General features: G+C 42.0%; 1 protein-coding gene across 1 annotated transcript in view; it reads right to left on the bottom strand.

Moving 5' to 3' along the window:
• Positions 1-1,740: 1,740 nt before the first annotated feature.
• The window catches only part of COLQ (collagen-like tail subunit (single strand of homotrimer) of asymmetric acetylcholinesterase), a 30,367-nt gene continuing 11,292 nt past the window's right edge, over positions 1,741-20,815 (bottom strand). The window contains exons 8-18 of the mRNA XM_009325743.1: positions 20,708-20,770; positions 19,661-19,687; positions 18,961-19,005; positions 18,090-18,125; positions 17,073-17,153; positions 11,850-11,946; positions 9,896-10,035; positions 6,889-7,008; positions 6,163-6,283; positions 3,796-3,898; positions 1,741-1,810 (exon numbers count right to left, since the gene is read on the bottom strand). Of these exons, the coding sequence (XP_009324018.1) occupies positions 1,741-1,810; positions 3,796-3,898; positions 6,163-6,283; positions 6,889-7,008; positions 9,896-10,035; positions 11,850-11,946; positions 17,073-17,153; positions 18,090-18,125; positions 18,961-19,005; positions 19,661-19,687; positions 20,708-20,770 (903 nt within the window). The remainder of the gene's footprint in view (positions 1,811-3,795; positions 3,899-6,162; positions 6,284-6,888; positions 7,009-9,895; positions 10,036-11,849; positions 11,947-17,072; positions 17,154-18,089; positions 18,126-18,960; positions 19,006-19,660; positions 19,688-20,707; positions 20,771-20,815) is intronic.

The following is a 20,815-nucleotide window of genomic DNA, read 5'->3' as shown; positions in this document are numbered from 1 at the left end:
AAAAAAAAAAATGCAACGAGAAGACAAATTTTTAACTATTGAACTGGGCTACAGATACTGGTGGCTTGACTTCACAGCAGCATAAAGAGCCCAGGTAAGTGGTAGCCACAAAGAGTACACTAATTTTGTTTTTGGTTTTTTTGATTGGTGATTTCCAGTATCACTTTGGACATGCAGAGTTAAAGTCTTCTATACAGGTGGTAAAAGTTGTATCCCTTTCTTGATTACTTTAATGCATTATCATTATAACGCAACATCCACCTTTATTTAACCTTTACCGAAGCACCAGTGTAAGTGTAGCTGTTGCAGTGCCGTCACTGGTACAGATAACTCACACATTTCAAACAGTTGTGTACAGCATCTATGGCGAAGCAGAAAAGAGTGGCTTGTATGAAAATAACACCTTGATTTGAGGCTTTTAGTCCTGAATTCTGCACATCCTTTGTTTCATTTTCTTCTGTTATAGACGCTTTTTCACATAACATTTAATATGCTTCCCATGTGAAATTTGCTCTTTAATGCTTGCTAATAAATAAGTATATAATTACCCTGACTCCTATCAGAGCTAATATAGTTGAACAAACTTTCTGAAAAACAAAAATACATGTACATTACACAGCATGAATGAGCATCCATAAATGCCCTACTCCAAGATCTGATTTACAGAGATACAAAAGCGAGAACGTACAGTGGGGGGTAGCCCAGACATGATGGTGGAAACAGCGAGCGGGAGAGAGGGGGAGAGAGGACAGGGTATAACCGGTAACTGAATGATGGCAGTCAGGTGGACAAGGGGATGAAAACGAAAAGACCTTCCAGTGTGGAAATCAGAGTGAAGGCGATGTGCACGTGGTCACGCTGTGGTCTCAGGCAGGTAACCGATGCTGTCCCAGCCCCTTCGGGGTCACGCAGAGCCCAGTCAGCTCGACAGAGGAGAAAAATACGGAAATATGTTCCTTCTTTATCTTCCATCCTTGTCTGACTTTCTCCTGGGAGAGAGCTCCTTGGCTATTTCACAGTTTATTTGTCAAGTTTGGCCTTTGTGGTCTGCAGTTTCAGGCCTGCTGTGACTGCTTGCATTTCCGTGCATGCGCACAGACACACACAGCCAAAGGTCTTAGCCCAAAGGTGAAGCTAACCAGCTTTTTTGCCTGATTTGCTGATCTTTAAAGCACTTACTGAAGGTCCTTTGCTCCTTCGACCCACGAAGGTGTATAGTTAACCTTAATGTCGCTGAAGTCATCGCTTATGTGGATACAACACTTGCAAAGTTCACATTGTAATAGAAGTCTCTATAAACACCGCATCCAAGATATGCTTCGTGTTTATGCTGAGAAGGTTTAAAGACAAAAATCCTGACGAGCTTACATGTAGGTTTAACAGTGCTAAGTCGAGGTAATTGTTACATGATATTCCTGGTTAGTGAAATTCAGTTTCCAGTAGCTTAACATCGCATTTGTGATGGAGAGCAAGTTGCCATCCACAGCCACATGAAAGTCTTACTGGCGAACACTGTTTGACATTTCTCTATTAAGACAGGATGCAGTGGTCCTATTTTTTCCCGATCTGAGTTAATTAAAAAAAAAAAAAAAATCTGAAAATGGCCATCAGCAGCATGACGTCTGTTTGTTTTCACACAGAGGTGGGTAGAGTTTTTCTTTGTCCCAGTCCTTGGTTAGATGATAGTGTAGCACCTAGCACCCCGCTACATATGTGGGATGCTACCCACCTCCGCTGCCGTCATGTGAAGTATCGACACTGTGTAGAGTCAATGTAGCAGTAAGAAGTGCATCGCAATTTTCCGTAAGACCTAAAAAAGAGAGAATATCTCAGTTTCAAAGTATGCTATCGTTCACATTATACGGTTTCTGGATGTAATTCTCTGTAGGAGTGAAGAACATCAGAAAATGCCATGTGCAGCAACATATGGGAACCAAAATAAGAGGATAATTTCCATCAGTGCTCTACTGTGCTCCCTCTTGTCAGCAAAATAACAGTCCAGGAGAAACTATGAGCGAAGACTTAATTCCCAGTAACGTCAATTAAAAAAAAAAAAATTCCCAATGGCAGTGGGACTTGAGCGTTATGTGGGGGTAGGTGCAGGAGGCCCTGGCGCTCACCCACGGGAACTGTGTAACGAAATATCTGAGGCTCCGAGTTAAGTGTTTTTCCAGTTACTTCCAATAGGTCCAGCAGCTGTGACTGTGCCTGTCCTTTAACTTACATTTCATGTACTTGAAATAATGATAGCGACACATGTCCACCTTTGAAATAAAAAAAAAGTAAACGGAAGCGTCCTTGAAAAATAAAGAAAACCAGAGATGTTTGTCTTTCTACTGACTTAAACTGAGCTGCAGTGACTCTACCTACTAAAGACCTAACCAGAGATGTTAATAAAGTAAGCATTTTGATGAGTTTTTATTGCTAGCATATGTCTAAGTGAAAAACCCATCCATCAGATAATCCACAAGCTGTGGATTAAGCAGCCATTAAGCAGGTCCTTAAAACTATGTCCTTGGATAACCCACATTCTCAGAAAACCGACATAAAATTTGAACTGAAGGTGTGTGAAATATGAGGAGGGATTTGGGGGCTGGAAAGAGTAGAAAATGGAGAAATCAGTTGCAGCAGAGCTCTGGGAGGACAGGGTGCTTTGGGATGAAACTCCCATGGGGGTGCCAAACTCGCACACTTATCCCATTTTACTGATGAGTCACAGCTTTTTCTTTACTTCAGCAGATAATCTGCAGACTGCACACACAAAAATAAAGGATTTAGGTTGCTCTTCACAACTTGATTATACATGGAAAATGAAATTTAAAAAAAATTCTCAAGCTTTTGTGGTGCTATTTTTGCACCAAACTTCAGACTCTTAAAAGGGAATAGTTTTTACAGTAGAAAACAGCTCCAAGCTGTCTAAAGATGAGATCTCTGTAAAATGTTTCAGGTTGTCAGGTTTGCTGGTCTCCATTTTAGCGATCTCTCACACCAGGAGCGCTCCAACAATTGCAGCGGAAGGATTAGCACAGCACCCGACTTACAAAGACATCCTGTGGTTTCTTACTCCTGTCAATTAGCACATTATTCTTCCATGAAAGATGAGGGCTCTGTGCATAATTTCATTTGCAAATTAAATGTTTCCTGTTAGCCAGTAACAATACCTGACAGTTAAATAGATGTACTGCTGTTGGAGGCAAAATACTGACCAGGGGAAGCTGCTTAAACAAAGGCAGAGGAGGCAAGTCGACAATAAGCAGATGTTTTAAATGAAGGACATTGCTAGGTAGATGCATGGCTTTGCATCTGCTCTTGAGTGAATTTCCTGGTCTTTGGAAAGGCTGATAGCTGGCCGGTTGATTCAGAAATGAAGATACCCCTAGACTACCCATTAACGGTAAGGGCAACAGGGTTTTGTTTTTTCCTTCAGTGTAATCATTTCCTTCTCATGCACTTTCCTACTCTTGGTGTGTTATGGGTGAACATTAATGCAATGATAATGTCACCAAACGAGGAAATGTTTGCAGGCAATGGGCAAACATATGTCTATGTGACCTTCATTCATTTTGTACAGTAAGAGGCATGTGCTTATTACTGAGAGATGAGATTTTGCCCTTAAAGTCAATGATATGGAGAAATAATCTGATAGACTCTTTCTCCCCCACTGCCTGCAGTGGTCCCAGTGGAACAAGGTTTAAGTGGGTAATACTTTTCTGTTTTAAAGCTGGCAAAGAGAAAAAAGAAAAAAAAAACCAACAAAAAAAACCCCAAACCAAAGCGAAGACAGCTCATACATACCCAGGGAGATAAGTTTTACATGTCAAATATCCAAAATCCTTCCCGTCGCAGTCTTCAACCCCCTCATGCCTGTAGCCATCTCCGCAGTAAGCACGGCGGCATCCTAGTGAAAAATACAGAAAGAAATACCTTCAAGGCACTTCATATGTAAAAGAGGCAGGTGAGATAAGTGGAACTAGATTTTTAAGAGTAAAGTGTAAAACAAGGCATTTTGGGGAGGGCATCCTGTAAGGACTGTCTTACGTACAAAGAATATGCTTTTTTTAGCCTAATTTCAATGACCAAGGGAAAGAATGTATAACTACTAAAAATAATTACTACAGAAACACTAATTACAACAGCACTTATTCTAATAATTATTATTATCATAGATAATTACTATCAAAACAAATTAAAGGAAGCATAAAATACAGTTAACATAAATGATTTGGGGAGTTCACAATTTCAAAAAAACACTCTGAGGTCATTAAATGGTTTGAAAATCCCAACCTAGACCTTTACGCAATACTGCACAACATCTATGTGTGTCTACGGCAAGTGAGTTCCCACATACGAACAGAATTATGCAGACCCATTGCCTGCCTATCAAAAAAAAAAGAAGTATGTAATGATTGCCAAAAAGGTGTTTTTCCCACTGCTGACTCCTACTGACTTGAGCGTGAGTGGGCCTTGGCACATTTTTTCGTGGTGACTGGCATGTAGGCTGCAGTCGTTTGTGGGTTTGTTTGCTGTTTTAGCAACTGGACTTTACTTTTGATGTCTTCAACTTTTTGAGTATGACTTTATAACTTGAACAAATTCGTTTAGCTAAAATCCCTTCGACATCTTCTCGGAGACACTGTTAAGCAACAGATTAAAAGGACACTCAAGAATAGAGAGTTTGTAAGAGTTAAAGTGGGTTATTTACAAATATAAATTATTAATTAATTGCACCAAAGATCCATTTGTTAGAAATTGATGCTTCTAGGAACAACAAGCCTATTTTACAATTAAATCCACTTAACATTTGGTTAACCTTTTTCTTTTGGTTCAGTCACAAGAGCAGAATGATGACAATGTGCTCATTTCCAAGTAACTCGATGATAACTCTTCGGGTCGCATCAGCGTCAGAAGTCTATGTATTGCAAGGCCTCGATTGACCTGAAGCTTTGCCCACTGTATAGCACAAAGTAACACAATGTGCCTCCAGACACACAATGTACAATTTTGCAGGCCCTAGAACTAACGAACACTATTTTCCTGCATGCTTGTTCCCCACGGCTGATTGCAAATTCTAATTGAATCATTTTCTCATGCTCGGAGCCTGCAGAGCTCATGCTCTCTCACTGGATTATTCTGCAGTCAGGCAAGCTTAGATGGGCATTTATTTATATGTCTCCCTATACCTTTTGCAACTGAATTGCCTTTGAAATCTCTTTCCTGTTGTCACTGAGAAGTTGGCTGGGATTCCTAAGTTATAAGGGGAAGGGTGTTGATGGACAGGTGGATAGACAAACTCACATAGAGCGTGGCTGCGTACACCTCATTTTCGAAGTCAGGCTAAAAAATGGAGGGCTATATAAATGAAAAAGAAAAACTGCATCTTTCGGTGTTGGCTGATATCTGTTCTGAAATGTGAAGAAGCAGCCCTTTGCTAGAACCAACGGAGTACCAAACCTGCTGTGTGTCAGCTGCAGATCACGTAGAGTGCTGCGCTCTGGGGAAGGAATCAAGCGGTAAAAGTAACTGAAAGGTAAATATGAAGGTTGCCACAGCTGCTTGTATGCTTATATGCTCTTTGCTATCCACAACCAGCAAAATGAAAGGAAGCTTGACTAGACAGGAATCAAATGTTTTAGAAACTTAATAGTGAAGGTAGTGGGCTGACACCTTCCCTATGCAAGTGAATAACAAAATCCGAAGCAGTTTTACTGGACCCAGGATCTAGCTTACTATTAGAAACAGCCAGCTCCAGTGTCTATCCTAAGGGGTTTCGTGGTGCACTGCAAAGGTATGCTACAGCTTTTGGCCAGAAAGCCGGCAGCCCCTGGGGGAGGTGTGTATGTAAACCAGCTGAAATGCAGCGGTTTTGCTCTGACTGCAGACACCTCTGCTCAGTGAGGTACATGGTCCTCAATGAGGATGTACGAGAAGGACTTGGCATCACCTCTGCCTTGTGCTGGGTGATGCATCCACATGCATGAAGGACCTCAGTTGTCACCCTGTGGCCATTGTGCCTCCCTCTGCCATGCCTGCACTCGATCCACAAACCACGCAAGCTACCCTGAGTGAAACACTTGTGTGATTTACACAGCGGTGTACCCTGTGGAAACAATTAATGCACCTTCCCGGGTAGAAAGAGGCTGCTTTTGATGCGTTGTAACTTACTTATACAGTCATCCGTCACAACCGCATTGCCATCGTCACACTCTTCGCCATCCTGTACGATCCCGTCTCCACAGGTACCGCCACCCTCGAAGTGGTAATCCACGGGATAGAAAGGGGTGAGCTGGCCAAACAAACACACAGCGGTTACTGAACCGGACCACGAGCAGCCTGGCTAGCAAGCAGAGGTGAAGGGCTGTGGGAGGCAGATCCCGCAACTGGGCTTTCAGATCCTGCTATTTGGTGCTTCACAGGATTTATACAGAATTTGATTCAAAGTCCAGTGGACACAAGAAGGATCCTGCTGCTGATTTCAGTGGGAGTTTAGTTTAGCTCCTTGAAGCAATAAGGAAATACATGGTTTTGGTTTGCAGGGTTTGTGTTCTTCCGCAACATTGTACCATGGTGAGTTTTGCCTTATTTTGTATTAAATAAAAAATGCTCTTTACTATCATGATTCCCCAAACTCAGCCCCAGTTTGTTCACCAGTGGAGCCTCATTCACAGGAAGGTTAGCAAAACCTGCAACACTGATGAGTTAACGCCTCAGAAATTAAGACTCCTGTGAACAAAAACATCACTACGTACAGTTGTGGCAGCGCTCAAAAATTAGCTTTTTCTCCATTTGCTTCATCGATTCTGTATGACACCTTAAGTACAGAAATATGTTCTGTATTTAAAAATGAAACATACACTCACGAGTTTTCTGAGACCACAGTCATATTTTCACCTGGATTGGGAGCCATCCAAAGGTATCCTTGAAATACAAAGATCTCTGATCTCTTCTAAAAGCTAAGGCATTTTCGGTGTTTAACTGGTCCAATTCTTCTTGATTATTCACCACAAAAATCTGGGGCACAGAAAAAGAGGTGACTGGTAACCCTCTCAAGAAGTATTTTGGATTGTCATGGAATCTAGTTTTGCCAACTGACATATATATCTGCAAATAGGTAAATAATTACACAGAAAAATGGTTTGGTTGTTTTCAGAAACAGAATGTTGTGAGAACTTACACTCACAGACTGCCAGACTGTAAGAGTCTCCTTTGTGACTGGTAAGAAGAGACACGAGTTTCCAAAGGAGAATGGTCTTTCCTGAGCACCTAGCTAGGGCGCCAATGGCCCCTATTTCAAAATGCCCATCCACAGGTAATGATCATGCAAATACTCGTGCACAATCATTGCTGAGAAAAACTGTCAGATGCTCAAATCGTTAGATGCTGCAACAATTGTAAAATCCATATGGGCATAAGTGCTTTTTGTGGGTTTGTCTACAATTTTTTAGGCATGCTCGTGGCTACAAAATAAATAATGCATTGCTTAATGCAACCTTCACTTATTTTTTACCACTTTGTACTTTGTTTAGATTTAATTGGCACTGAAATGCATGTTTCTTTATATGCATATACTTTAGTCTAAAGCCAAGTCTTCAATTAAACAGAAAAAAATTAGTTCAAAATGGAAGAATTAGGATAAGCTGCTTTCTTACCAATTTTTTTAATGTCTCAGTCACTGAAATTGGCTGTAAGGGGCATTAGGAAATAATGTCTTCCTTCAGCAGCTTAATTGAATTAATTTTAGCAAGATTCAAAGCATTTTTAAATTAAGAAAAAGCAAAAGGAGTGCTTCTGAGCAAAATGGATTTAGGGCTAAGCCTGATTCCCACCAGCATAAACAGAATTGGCTCTTTTTAAAACAAATTACCCTGAAATTTTTACATAGCAGAATATTCCCATAGCCCTTGACAAAGGCCAATCTCATTAAAGAAGCATTGAATAAAAATGCCTTCAGCTTGAATGAAAGCAAGCAAAGAAATAGAAAGCCAGCAAAGAACTGATTCTGTAATCGTGTTGGGGAGCTCAAGTCCCAGCCCCAGAGCTCTAATTTCTCTTGAAATCAATAGCAGATCTGTGCTCTCTGAAACTCGCTGTTACAGATACTGGCCTTTGAAATTGCAAAAGATTTAAAAACCGGAATGAACTTTAGCCAGTGACAGAAAACCAGCTCTTTGTTTCTTAGCCTCTCCCCTCCTCTGGCAGTGCTGGCACCAGAGGAGTTGACGGGCGAGTGGGTGATTGCACTGGGCAGGTGCTGCGGTAGGATGCTGCTTTGGCCAACCACCCAACAGGGGGACCGGGGGCACGGAGCACCATCTCTGGGGCTTTTCCATGTGCAGCTATAGCAACCCTGACAACAGTCGTCAAGTGGTACAAGGCAGGCTTCAAAGCTGCTACATGGAGATCTGAACAGAATAAATAATAGCAATGTTTAAGCTCCCGCTCTTGACGCTGGAGGGAGTGAAACAAGTGGGGCAGGCAAAGGGGGAGCGCTGCTCTGCAAGCAGTCCACTTTCAGAGCTGAGGCTTGCCTCCTTGCCATCCCTCATTTCTGAGAACAGAAATGGCACTTGATCATCATCAAACGAGGCTTCATAGAGATAGCGTAGGGTACTTATATTTTAGGTAGTTATGCTCTCATTACCATTTTTTAAGATCTAATATGAAACTGTACCAGATGGAGGAGGGTCCTAAGACCTACACGGAATATTGCAAGCCTTATACCTTGTCCTATGAGCTCTCCATGCCGTGAAGTACGTGATAGTTTTCTGCAACAGTGTGCAGCATGATGTGATATGCACCTTTATTTCATGCACGTTCTTCTCTCACCATTAAGTTTTAAAAATAACGGGGCTTTTCTGTAATGCAACACAGACAGGGATGAGCGAGCAGCTGGCAAGACTTGCAGCGCAGTAATGCAAAAGATTGAGTTCAGTGACCCAGTTTAATGGACAGTGTTGTGAGTATGTCCCTTTCACAAACTGTAACAGCTTTCTGACAGCATGACAGATGGGAAAGTTAACAAAGCTAATCGCTGCTTATTGTCATTCAGAGACGACCAGACACCAGCAATATCCACTTGCATGGGTGGAGGGGCTGGGCTATGCTGGTCCACAGCAGCAGCAAGGTAGCATTTGCATTGCTGATTATGTGCTACAATGCACAGAATAATAAGGCAGGGACCAGCAGAAGGGAAAATACAGAAATAGTATTTACAAAGCCCAAAGAAATCAGATGAGAAATTGCTAGGTTGCTTTCCAGCAATGATTTGTCCTTTAAAGTACTTCGTCCAATTTGCTTGTAAAAATGCTTTCAAGAAGGCTAGAGATTGAAATTAGCTATATAAAGTGTATGTCTACAGACGCTCAGTAGTCTGACTCCCATGGTTCGTGGAGACTCCTTTTTGGTTCAAGGTAGAGGGTCTGTGCTTTGGGAGAAAGTTCTATCTTACATGCAAAATGCTTGACCCCAATATTCAATTCTGAAATCCCTGTCTTTGCGGAAGAAGATATAAAAAATAAGCAAGAAAGAGATGCTTACTTCGCTGACCAATCTGAAACATACTTCAAATTACTGAAATAAAAAGAACAGATTATATATATATACAGGCAGATGGAAAAGAGCATCCTCAGGCTTGTAAAAACATTTCTAAACACATGCTACATTACTGATGGTTTGAAACAGCTGCGTTTCAGCACCTCGATCGCACAATCCTCAGACTAGTTATGAGACCAGACTCTTTTGCACCAACTGGATCTCAGAGGTTGTGGATACTAGAAATAACACATTGCCCACATGCAGACATCTTCCCTGTTAAATCCAAAATACTAGTGAATACAACACCTCTAATAATAAAAGTATTTAAGAATTGCTCACATCCTCTCCCAGAAAATCTGCTTACCGCGGGGACTTTTGGATAACTGTGTCCAAACACAGGTTCCTCATATGGTGGGTTATTCACATGTTGTGGCGATCTGCAGAAACATCTCCCAGGAGGCCCTGGAAGTCCTCTTTCCCCTTTTGGTCCTATTGCAAATTGCCCTAGGAAGCAAAATACCAGGTTGCCTTGTTATGAAGTTAACATACAAAACACAAATGCAGCCTTAGTGGAAAAAGTACAGGTCAGGTGGATATGTGCATTTACATAAATTTTGGGAGATGCACATCTCCCACCAAATCCATTGGGAACTGAAGGAAATGATTACCAGAACCATCAATTCCAGCACTTCAGGAGAAAGACCAGGGTTTGGACCACAGCCATTTTTTTTCAGATCACTTTTTAAATTTTTCCACCAACGTTACAGAGAAAAAGAGAGGCCATTTACTTAGGATTTCCGGATAAATGTCAGCCTGTTTGAAGCTACAGAAATTCAGGTCATGATGAATACACAAATCACTCTACAGCACCTATGCACCGAGTTTAGTAGACTCAGACTCTGTAGGCATCCACAACACATCGGACTTCTGCATTTGTGCAACCACTTGAGCAAAGCTGTTGCAAAGGTTTCTGTACAAGAAAACCCAACCAGAAATACAGGAGTGCTACAAATAAAAATTAAAAAAAAAATACTGCTTTTTGACTTTCAAACTTTGGCAAGGATGCGCTACTCTGCAGAATTAGACTATGAGCCAACATGTTCATACTGGAAGCAGTGACATCATTACAGAAAGGTCATTTAGGATCAGAATTTATATTCTAGAGAAAAAAAGATTAACAAGCCTGACACATAAACTTTCCGTGGAGAGAATAAAGCCTTTAAAAAGTAATCTCAAGATCCTGGCTGCCTTCCCATCGGCATGGTGAAAATTCCGCCCCCTGACAACTTCCAGCTATTTTACTCAGGACAAAGATGTTTCATAATGGGAGACATGAGATTTGTGAAGATTTTGAAGCAGTCCCCAGCTTCACAGATGTACCATTTCTAGACCACCAGAAGGAAGAGACCTCCTGCCCACTGATGTAAGCAAGGGAAGAAAAAGGGAAAGCAAAATGGAAGAGGACATTGAACAGATTGGCTGCAGTGTAAGCAGCTGTTGTCCATTTGAGGCAACAGTAGTTTCCAACTGGTTTTGCTTTTCTTTTCAGGTACTTTAGTAATATCCAGGTTGAGAAAACCCTACCTGAGCGTTCACTGCCACTGAACATTGTGGGTCATGTATTGTCCTTCATGTCTACGCTTGGTCTCACAAGCTGCCTAGCGTTCATGTGCATGCATAGCTTTGAAACTGTACAATTATCTGTTAGAAGATTTTTCTCATGATTTCTACAACACGCACAACTGCAGCGAGCATAGATCTCCAGCACTTAACCAAAAAGAGAGAGTTTTTTCCACCACCCTTTTTTTCCCTCTGAATCCTACCCCTTTCCTTCTCTTCCCTTGTTTCCTTACTGCCATTGTGACTTGAGTCTCATCTGTTTTTCTTTTACAGAGCTGCACAGGGTGAGTATGTCCTGGCCTGATTAGAAATTGCAGTCTTTCACTGTAAGCCAGGATATCTGGAGAAGCAGCAGACCTTTGATGATGGAGATTAACTAGTCCCTCCAGGGCTGCCAGATGGCTTTTCATCATCCCCATCTACCAAAGTCCCACAGGTACCACATAGGCCATGTTTTTGGTTCTATTTGAAACATCAGAAGCCATAATGTAGGCTTTAAAAGAAGGTATAGAGTCCTTATAATGGACAAGGATGGCATGACCTGCCTTCAGGAGAAATCCTCTTCTTGCTGTCAGTGGAGAAGCAAATGAAGCCCCGCAGCACTTTTTGTAAAGGGGCCTATGTAGGAATATGTGATGACTCAGGAAGGGCTGGGGAGCAGGGACACTGTTTAGGAAATCACCCGATCTCCTGCTTACCTGATGCTGAAGGTCCAGGGGGGCCCGGCTGGCCAGAAGGACCAGGCCTTCCAGGTGGACCCATGATACCCGCAGGTCCAATGTCTCCCTTTAGTCCCTAGGAGAGAGGAGACATCCATTTATTTGCTGAAGTATTAATAACACACAACCTCTTCCAGCCAGCACTGGCTTCCCTTTCAGGAAAGACAAGACATTTGCCCATAGGAGCATGCAGCATGAACTTCATAGCCACCACCCCAGGGAAGAGGTGCTGTCCTCTTCCACATGGAGACAGAAAAGCATGCCCAGGCATGAATTCTGCTCCTAAAAGTGAATGGTCCCAGCAGATCTGCTCTGTGTGGAGTCAGGAATCACCCTGCTATAACTCAAATCATTTGGTGGCCTTTCTTTAAGGATGCCTTTTTACCCCCCGGTAGCTCTCTAGGAGTTAGTGCGGCTCAGAAAGAAAGGGCTGGTGGAGCTGAAATAGGTGACCCTGGAAATCCCTAGTTACTGCACTAATACACAACGGGGGAAAAAAAGAGAAAATTCAATAAGGCATTGGCAAGGGCTTCCACGTGACATTTCCCAGTTTTATGGCGCAGTTTTTCAGAAGCACGTGTCCTGGTTTCGGCTGGGATAGAGTTAATTTTCTAGTAGCTGGTATAGTGCTGTGTTTTGGGTTTAGCATGAGAATAATGTGATAACCCGCTGATGTTTTAGTTGTTACTAAGCAGTGTTTATACTAAGTCAAGGACTTCTCAGCTTCCCATACTCTGCCAGCGAGGAGGTGCACAAGAAGCTGGGAGGGAGATAGCCCGGACAGCTGACCCAAACTGGCCAAAGGGATATTCCATGCCATATGACGTCATGCTCAGTATATAAGCTGGGGGTATTTGGCCATGGGGCAGTGACCGCTGCTCGGGGACTGGCTGGGCATCGGTTGGTGGGTGGTGAGCAATTGCATAAATTCTTTTTTCTTTCCCTGTTTTTTTTTTGTTTGTTTTTCTCTCTCTTTCTTGTTATTTTATTTTCTGTTACAATTTTTTATTATTATTATTATTATTATTATTATTATTAATTTCAAGTATTAAACTGTTCTTATCTCAACCCACAAGTTTTCTTACTTTTGCTTTTCCAATTTTCTCCCCCATCCCACCGTGGGGAGGGAGGGGAGGGAGAGCAAGCAGCTCTGTGGTGCTTAGCTGCCAACGTGGGGTTAAACCACAAGAGCACGCTAATGACTTTGAGGCCCACACTGTTTTCAGAAGTACTTTAGGTGCCCAGACTCCTGTATCTCTTTGACTTTCACCACGGCTATAGCTATATTAACAAATCATCTCAAGGCAAGCAAGGACTTGGCTTTACAAAGTGCAAGCGAGTGTGTGGCAACACCATGCTGACAAATGGTGTCCCTCCAAAATGCTGTAAAATTACCTATGGGAGACGAGCTTACACACAGTTACCATACAATAGCTAACATTCTGTAAAATCAGCCCAAATTTGCCTCATGGGAGCTTGTTTGTGCAGCCATGCCCTTAGGCATTTGGAAGTTTCACCCTAGAACGGTTCAGAACCTTCCTATTTTTGCTCCTGAATTTAATATTGTGACACTTATCAAAAATAACTATATTTATCTTCTCGCTCATATACTCTCCAAAGCTTGGATTTCTCAGCTTTATATTTCAGAAGTGTATCACATAGCTTAAAGTTTAAATATCTGATTTGATTTTTATGTAACAGCATACATTATTTAGCATAACAAAAATTATGCGTGCCATGTAAGTTTTCCTTTAATGACAAAGGAGATGAGTTCCTTGAAGATGGTTAATGTGCATTCACAGGCACATGATGAGTGGTTTCATGTCTAATTTCAGAGTAATGAAACATATATAGTAATATATGCTAAAATAATTTGTTGTTATATAATACGTTGTATCCCATGGATACATCTGAATGTCACTTGCAACTGTTTAAACAGAGGAAGGTTGATTTCGCCATGGCCCATAAAGAACTAATTGAATATTTGCTATGTTTAATCCTATTAGGTAAGCTCTGTGCCATCAAAATATTCCAGGATTTATATGAATGTCAGGGATGCTGATCCCTAATTAGTTCTTACATTACGCAACACAGAACTGGCAGATCAGGATTTTTTAGCCCCCAAGAAGTCTGTGGGAAATCTCTTTCCCCCACACAATAGCGATCTGGCAGAGGCAAGCCAGGGCCAGTCGGACATGTACTGCCTGAAAACCAGCTGCTGCTGTGTCTCCTGCTTTGGAGGAATGATTGCTTAATGCTTTCTTGTTTAGCACAGATAAAATAATACTGGCAGAGATTTCTATTAAATATATTTGCCTTGTTTCTTTTCACACGCACCCATGGCATTCAGAAAAGCTTTTCCCGTGGACAGTATTTATATTTCCCTCCCTTCTTTCAAAGTAACGTTATCCAAAGCTCTAAGTCATTCCTCCTTATCGAGGCTGAAACCTTAAACTTGCTCCTTAGGGTCAGTTCCCAAGTTACAAAGCTTTGGGTGTTACATCTCAGTTAGAGGGCTGTGAGGCTGTGACTTGTGACTCCCACCTCCCGGCCACCTTTTAGGAAGAGCCTGCCCCAGAGGCAGAGGAGAACTGAAGTAGTCAGTGAGATAATCAAGACGTATCTCAAAATGGAAGTGGAAGTGACACCTTCCTAATTTAGCTGCTTTTATCTAGGGATGTCAGCTGGATTAAGAGACAGGAAACGGCCCCATGTTGATGGAAACGATCCTCTCAGCTGAACAAACAGCCAGACGAGAACTACAGCACTTAAAGGCAGCAGCCAGAGGCACAGAGCCTTAAAAATGCCACTTCAAGTTTTTTCAAAGGATTAGAAAAGAAGAAAGGAAATAGCTAGTTCACCAATTACAGAGGGAAGCCCAGTTTTCCTGCAGAAGATCAATGCTGAAATTGCTTTCAGGGTGCCAGAAAGGGGTTTGTGTACTGAGCCTTGGGCCTGGAAATCCTAATTTAGGGCCAGAACATATTTCTTTTAGTCACACTGATTGTTGCCTTAAATTATGACACGCCTTACGTCAGCACTCTTCGATTAAGACACTGTGTGATGTGGCAAAACACTTAAGGTCAAGTAAGGAGTGCAGTGTGTTCAAGTTGATCTGCAGGTGCTACATCTTCTCTTTGCCTTATGCTATGGAAACGTATTCTGTGCACATGCAGGACAGAAGAGCACAGTTTACAAAAAAAAACCCAAAACCAACCAAAAACCAGCAAAAACCATGCATCAGCTTTTAAAAAATGACAAATCTAGGACAAAAAAATATTTCTTCTGCGTCGTCTAGCAGACTTACATAGCACATACCGTCCTTCCTTGGTGACCTATTATTCCCTCCCCAACAGCCAACTTTAATTTTTCCCCACACTGGCTGTTCTTTCACTTCAGATATTAGCTGACGGCATCAGAGCAACAGTGAGGCAGGCATGTGCCTCTGTTTGCAATGCTGGGCATAACCAGACTGCAAAGAAAATGCTTTCAGCTAAGCCCATTAACTATGGCACAAGCTCCTGTATCTGGGCAGATGCACATTTACACCAAAGTCTGTCTAGCAAGAACAGGTTCCTTTCCCTGTCAGTCAGTGGAAAGAAACAGGCTCTGCAGGTGGCAATTCAGAGCACCAGGAACTGGTCTCCTTTGTATGCCCAGTATCATTGCTTAAAATAAATACACAAAGAAAGGTGCACTCAAAGAGGCCCATTTGGTGACTTGAACAGGTAACTATTACTACCTCCTCCTTGGAAAATGCTATACTGGAGGATTCAGTATCAAATTTACACACAATTCCTGGTCTTTACAATTCATCTGACAGTCCAAGAAAAATAGTTCCACCAGCATAATTATTTTGAGCCCTAAATAAGGACCATTTGTCAACCATCCCATTCCTGAACGACTTCCATACAAGATTACCATTCCTTAAGGTCGCTATGTGTCTTCCTGACCTTTCTCAGAGCAGAAGAATATGTCCCTGGCATGCAGTACCATGGTGAGAACCACCATATAAATATCCAGTCTAAGAAATCAATCTTGGTTTAGTGTTAGCAGAGGAAACGGGAGAAACAGAGAGGGTATTTTAGTGCTTTGGTTCTTCGCACTGTGTGTCGGACATCTCCAAGGCCTTGTGGCTCTGCAAGCTGATCTGTGTCGACCAAAGCTTGGGCCTGGGCAAAGCCTGACTCAACCAAATTGGATGGTGTGGACTGAAAGCATCCTCCAGGTGGGCCTGGTGGCAACAGCAGAGCCGGAACGGACACTGGATGCACAGTTAGTGCATGTGCTAGAAAGCAGGACTGAGGTTTGGATGTATAGACCAGCGGTTTTCATTACCACAGACCACATACCAGTTTAATCCATTACAGCATACCATTCTTAGTGTACAGGCAGCCACTGCCAGTGCACACAAGCAGTGTTTTTGCTAACAGAAGTAGTGTAGCTCTTTGCACTGGTGAGCCAGGGAGAAAATTCATGGACAGGCAATGGGATGTCTCTTGCAAGATGCTGTCGCTGCCTCTCTGCCTCGAGCTGAGGTGAGGGGGGCTGGTTTTTGTAGCATCCACAGCAATCCTTCCCTCATTCAGAGCCCCAGAAACCCAATGTTTTCCTACAAACCTTCCTTCGCTTATCCCAGGAACCTGTTTTTGTGAGGGGCAGAGGATGGCATCTGGGCAGGCTGAAATGTGTTGGGTTTTGGATATATCCCATTTGCCATTGCAGCCTGCCAAGCTGCCTGTAAATCGAGCCGCCCAGCTCCCTAAGTCAGCCTCAGGGCTAGGGATCTACAAAGTGTAGGGCCCCACAGAGTTATGTCCCACGCTGTCTGAGACCTCAACCTTGTGCCAACTCTCTAGACATCAGGTGGTGCTGGGACCATAGCACTATGTTGCTTAGGATTCAAAGGGGGAGTTCAAGGACTGCTCAAGTTATATTCAACAAGTCTGTTACCAAGCCAGGAAAAATACAACTTTCCGCAGGCTGCATGGCCAGGGAGCTGAATGCTGTAGATAAGGCTCCAGCCCTAAAGCTGAGGCTTTAACTGCTGTGCAGCCTGTGCATGCGTCTGAGGTGTTTCAGGGCTTCTGTCCACTCCCGGTGTGACAAAGTGCATGGTACCGAGAGCACAGACCGCACAGTCGTACACCACAACCACACAGACGCCAGGAGCCACGGGAACAGGAAACACCACGGTCCTACTTGTTTGCCTCGTTTTCCGGGTCTTCCTATAGGTCCTCTGTGTCCTGGTACTCCAGATTGTCCCTTTGGGCCCATCTCTCCCTTGGTGGGTGTGGAGGGAAGGAAGCAGGACGTCAGTACAGAAATGCACGTTACCTTGGTTATACCTGCCTTGTACAAGACAGCAGGTGGATGGTGCTCTAATTCACACGATTCCTCTAGATAGTCCTGGCACAATTTGTTTCTCAGAACATCAGAATTATAATAAAATATTTTAAAACAAGCATAAAGTGAAAAATATCTCTCACAATTTACCCAAATTTCCCTGAAAAATCCTTTCCTAAAGAGGAAGCTAAATGGAAAGATCAGAAACATGCTCGGAGACTTGGAGAGGTCAAGGCTAGCAAAACTCTCTGACCCTTTTGGCAATATCTTGTTTTGCGGTTAAGATGCACATGTAATAAAATCACTCGGGGAAAGGAAGGTGAATTCACTCATCTTCTGGCCTCCTTAGAAGCAACCATTATTTCCTTATCCTAATTTCAGAGATAAAAGATGCAATTATATCATAAAATTATCCTCATTCAGGATTTCTATCCATAAAACAACATCTGAACTGTGATTGTTTTTTAAGTACAGAATAACGATGATATCAAAACTGGTCAGGATTACCACTGCTATTTATAGAACTGCCATTTTGATTCAGAGTATCAAGAAGGAGATACTTATTATCTTCAAGTGAATAACACCCAAACAATTAGGCCAGTTATGAATCTATAATCAAGAGTTTGAACATGTTAAACAGGAGGAAGATTATGACTAAAACAATGTTCTGGGAAAAAAGAGAAACAAGAACAAACAGCTACATCTCAGAGTTTTCTCCTAAGATAAAAAGCCTAAAGAATTTGATCCAGTCCAAAAAGTGTTGGTCATTGAGTCAAGCAAGACCTTCAATGCCTTATACTTTCCAGGATGTCCCTGAAGCCATTCATTGACCTTATGCCAGCACTTAATTCCCTAATACATCACCCCACTTACTTTTTGTCCCAGCATTCCAGGGAAGCCTATTTCTCCCTACAAAGTGAAAGGAGAAAAAGCATCAAAAAATGTGATCTTTGACAAAGCAGCACTTTCCTTGGAAGGAAGAAAATCAAGTGCCGTGTACCGATATTTGTTAAAAAACCCGCACTGTGATTCAGCACTGCGGGTGATGCAGTAGGTGGAGAACTATAAGCAACATTTTACTGTAAAGCCCCTTGTACGGTAACACTACTCCTCCATCTGATTGTCTGCTACCTGCTTCCTCTCCTCTGGCAAAAACATCCTGGTTGTGCTTTGTCTGTAGGCAACCTCGCTACCTGGACAACTCCCAAAGCCTGAATTTGGGAATGGCATTTCTCCATTGACATCAAAAGCAGTTTACTTTTCCTTTCTTAGTTAAAAGAACGCCCAAGTCAAGAATTTCACTTCCCCCCCCCCCTCTTTTTTTTTTTCCTTTCTTTTTCTATTATCATTAGCTAACTTTGTTTCTAAGGGGACTTTATGACTGTCCCCCCCCCCTTTTTTTTTCCTCATGGCATTATCATATCACCAGCCAAAAGCATTTTGGCAAGCTGTCATAGTTCTGGACTGCACAGGCCAGGAGAGACTGAGGTTAGCTCCAGGGAAGTCCCCCTCTGCCTCATCACCCCACTATGCGCTGGGGCTGGGGGGCACATGGACATGGAGGCTGCCCCACTGCCCTCCTGTCAGGTAGGACCACTGCCTGCCCTCACCACTCTTGCCCTCCCAGGAAGATGCTTCCAGGCTCCCTTCCTCCATACCGCTCCTGTTTTTTGCTATCAGAAGTACGTTAGTCCTCATGTGCACGTTCAGCTAAAGCTCACAGTCATTTGGAAAAGAAAATTACCTGGTCTCCTTTGACTCCTTTGTCACCCCTGTCACCTCTGGATCCCTGGAGAGAGATAACAGGGTGACAACAGCTTAATTACTACCATTTCACAAGGAAGCAAAAAATATTTCTCCTACGTGAGGCGCTATTTGGAGTCACACAGAATACAGTAACATCTCCAGAGTAAGGTATAGGGTAGATACCCTAAAATGTGTCCTTATTACTTTCATTGATATTATAACAGAACTAAGAGTAAGGCTTGTAGGAAAAGGGTCTCATTCTCCCCAGATAATTACTTTAAATACATGCTTTCCTGGACGTAATACTTGCAAACTTGATTTTTTTCCCCCAGTTGGCTTCATCCAAGTTCAGGTCCCACTGTACGGTCTTAGAGTAAAAACTGTCTTTGTGCCAAATATATATAACCTAAATAAACCAGACCAACAATTAAGGATTATTATGTCCATTCTACAGATGGGGAAACTGTAGTGAGGTGCGCTGTAGTAACTTGTTCATAAGAAGGTGGGCTGTAAAACTCACTTCTTTAGCAACCCAGCCCAAGGCACAAGACTCTGCTCCTTCTCGATGGTTGTTTTCATTTCTCAGTGGGACCTTTAGACTTCACTCCATCTAAATTCAATCTCATTTCAGCAGTTACTTTTTTTTACATAACTCTTTCCAATTGTTAAATTATACATTATTCTGTAGTCACACTGACCTTTTCTCCTCTAGTTCCAGGAAAACCCTAAAGGGAAAGATAGATATTTTAATGCTTCTCGCTTTGAAGATTACCCAAGAAGCAGGACTTTCTAACTTTAAAGTGAAGAAAAAGAATGAAGCACAAATAATTAATTGCATCAACTTGTAAATGCAAATCCATATGTATAGCTTCTAAAGTTGCACTGAAACAGAACTACGAAATATGAATTAAAGGCAAGACATCTCAGCCCAAAAGCCAATGTGAAAAAGCCAGGTAAAGCCAGCAGGTTTGATATTGCTTTTAAAATTGATATGAGAAATAAAATGTAACTGAAAGTGAATGAAGCCTTAAATGCCACGATTAATAATCTAAAATAATTTTAAAAATAATCTTCCTCTTCTGTTGTTTTTTTTCCCCTGTGGAACATCCTTAAATTATACTTAAGTAATCTTCTAATGTGACGATTACTATAAAACTGAGTTTCTCTTTAAGAAGCATGCCATAAACACCAGTGCCCAGTTCTTCTTTCCAGTCCTTTATTTGAATAAACTAATTACATAATTTTTTTCAAGTACCTTAAAATATTGTGGCCTAAATTTGTAAAGGCAGAGGCTATGCTATAGACAGCGATGTACAGATATTAGAACATCCAGACCTAATTATGCTTACTATCCAACTCTCAATACAAATGCATAGTTTTAGTAGACGACCAAAATGGTCTCCACAGTCTTATAAGGTGGGTGGAAAACGTTGCAGACACAAGTTAATGCTGCAGATACACTTAAGAACTCCAGTTTTCTAATGGGATACAATTATATATAAGTTTTGTTTTTAAAATAAATTTTTGCATTACAGTAATTTACACCAAAGCATTTTTATGTAAAGCAAAAAACACAGCCAAGCCCAACCAGACAACATAACCTTGCTTGAAGGAGAACATATCTTTTTAGCTGTATTAGAAAAGATATATCTTGATAAACGCTTTCCAGCAAATTCATGAGGGAAGCAGCTGTCAGCAGAGCATTAGAAACCAATGTCTGAAAATGCAGCATTTGGTTAACAAACCTTGGAGCCCATTGGTCCTCTTGTACCTGGCAATCCCATCACACCCAACTCTCCCTTTTCACCCTAAAGGGGTCAATAAAGAGAGTTATTTATTGTGGCTCTCTGAGG

The sequence above is a fragment of the Pygoscelis adeliae genome, unplaced genomic scaffold (genome assembly GCF_000699105.1).
Source record: "Pygoscelis adeliae isolate BGI_AS28 unplaced genomic scaffold, ASM69910v1 Scaffold226, whole genome shotgun sequence".
NCBI lineage: Eukaryota > Metazoa > Chordata > Aves > Sphenisciformes > Spheniscidae > Pygoscelis > Pygoscelis adeliae.
The sequence above is the reverse complement of the archived record's forward strand: the minus strand, read 5'-3'. Positions and strand labels throughout refer to the sequence as shown.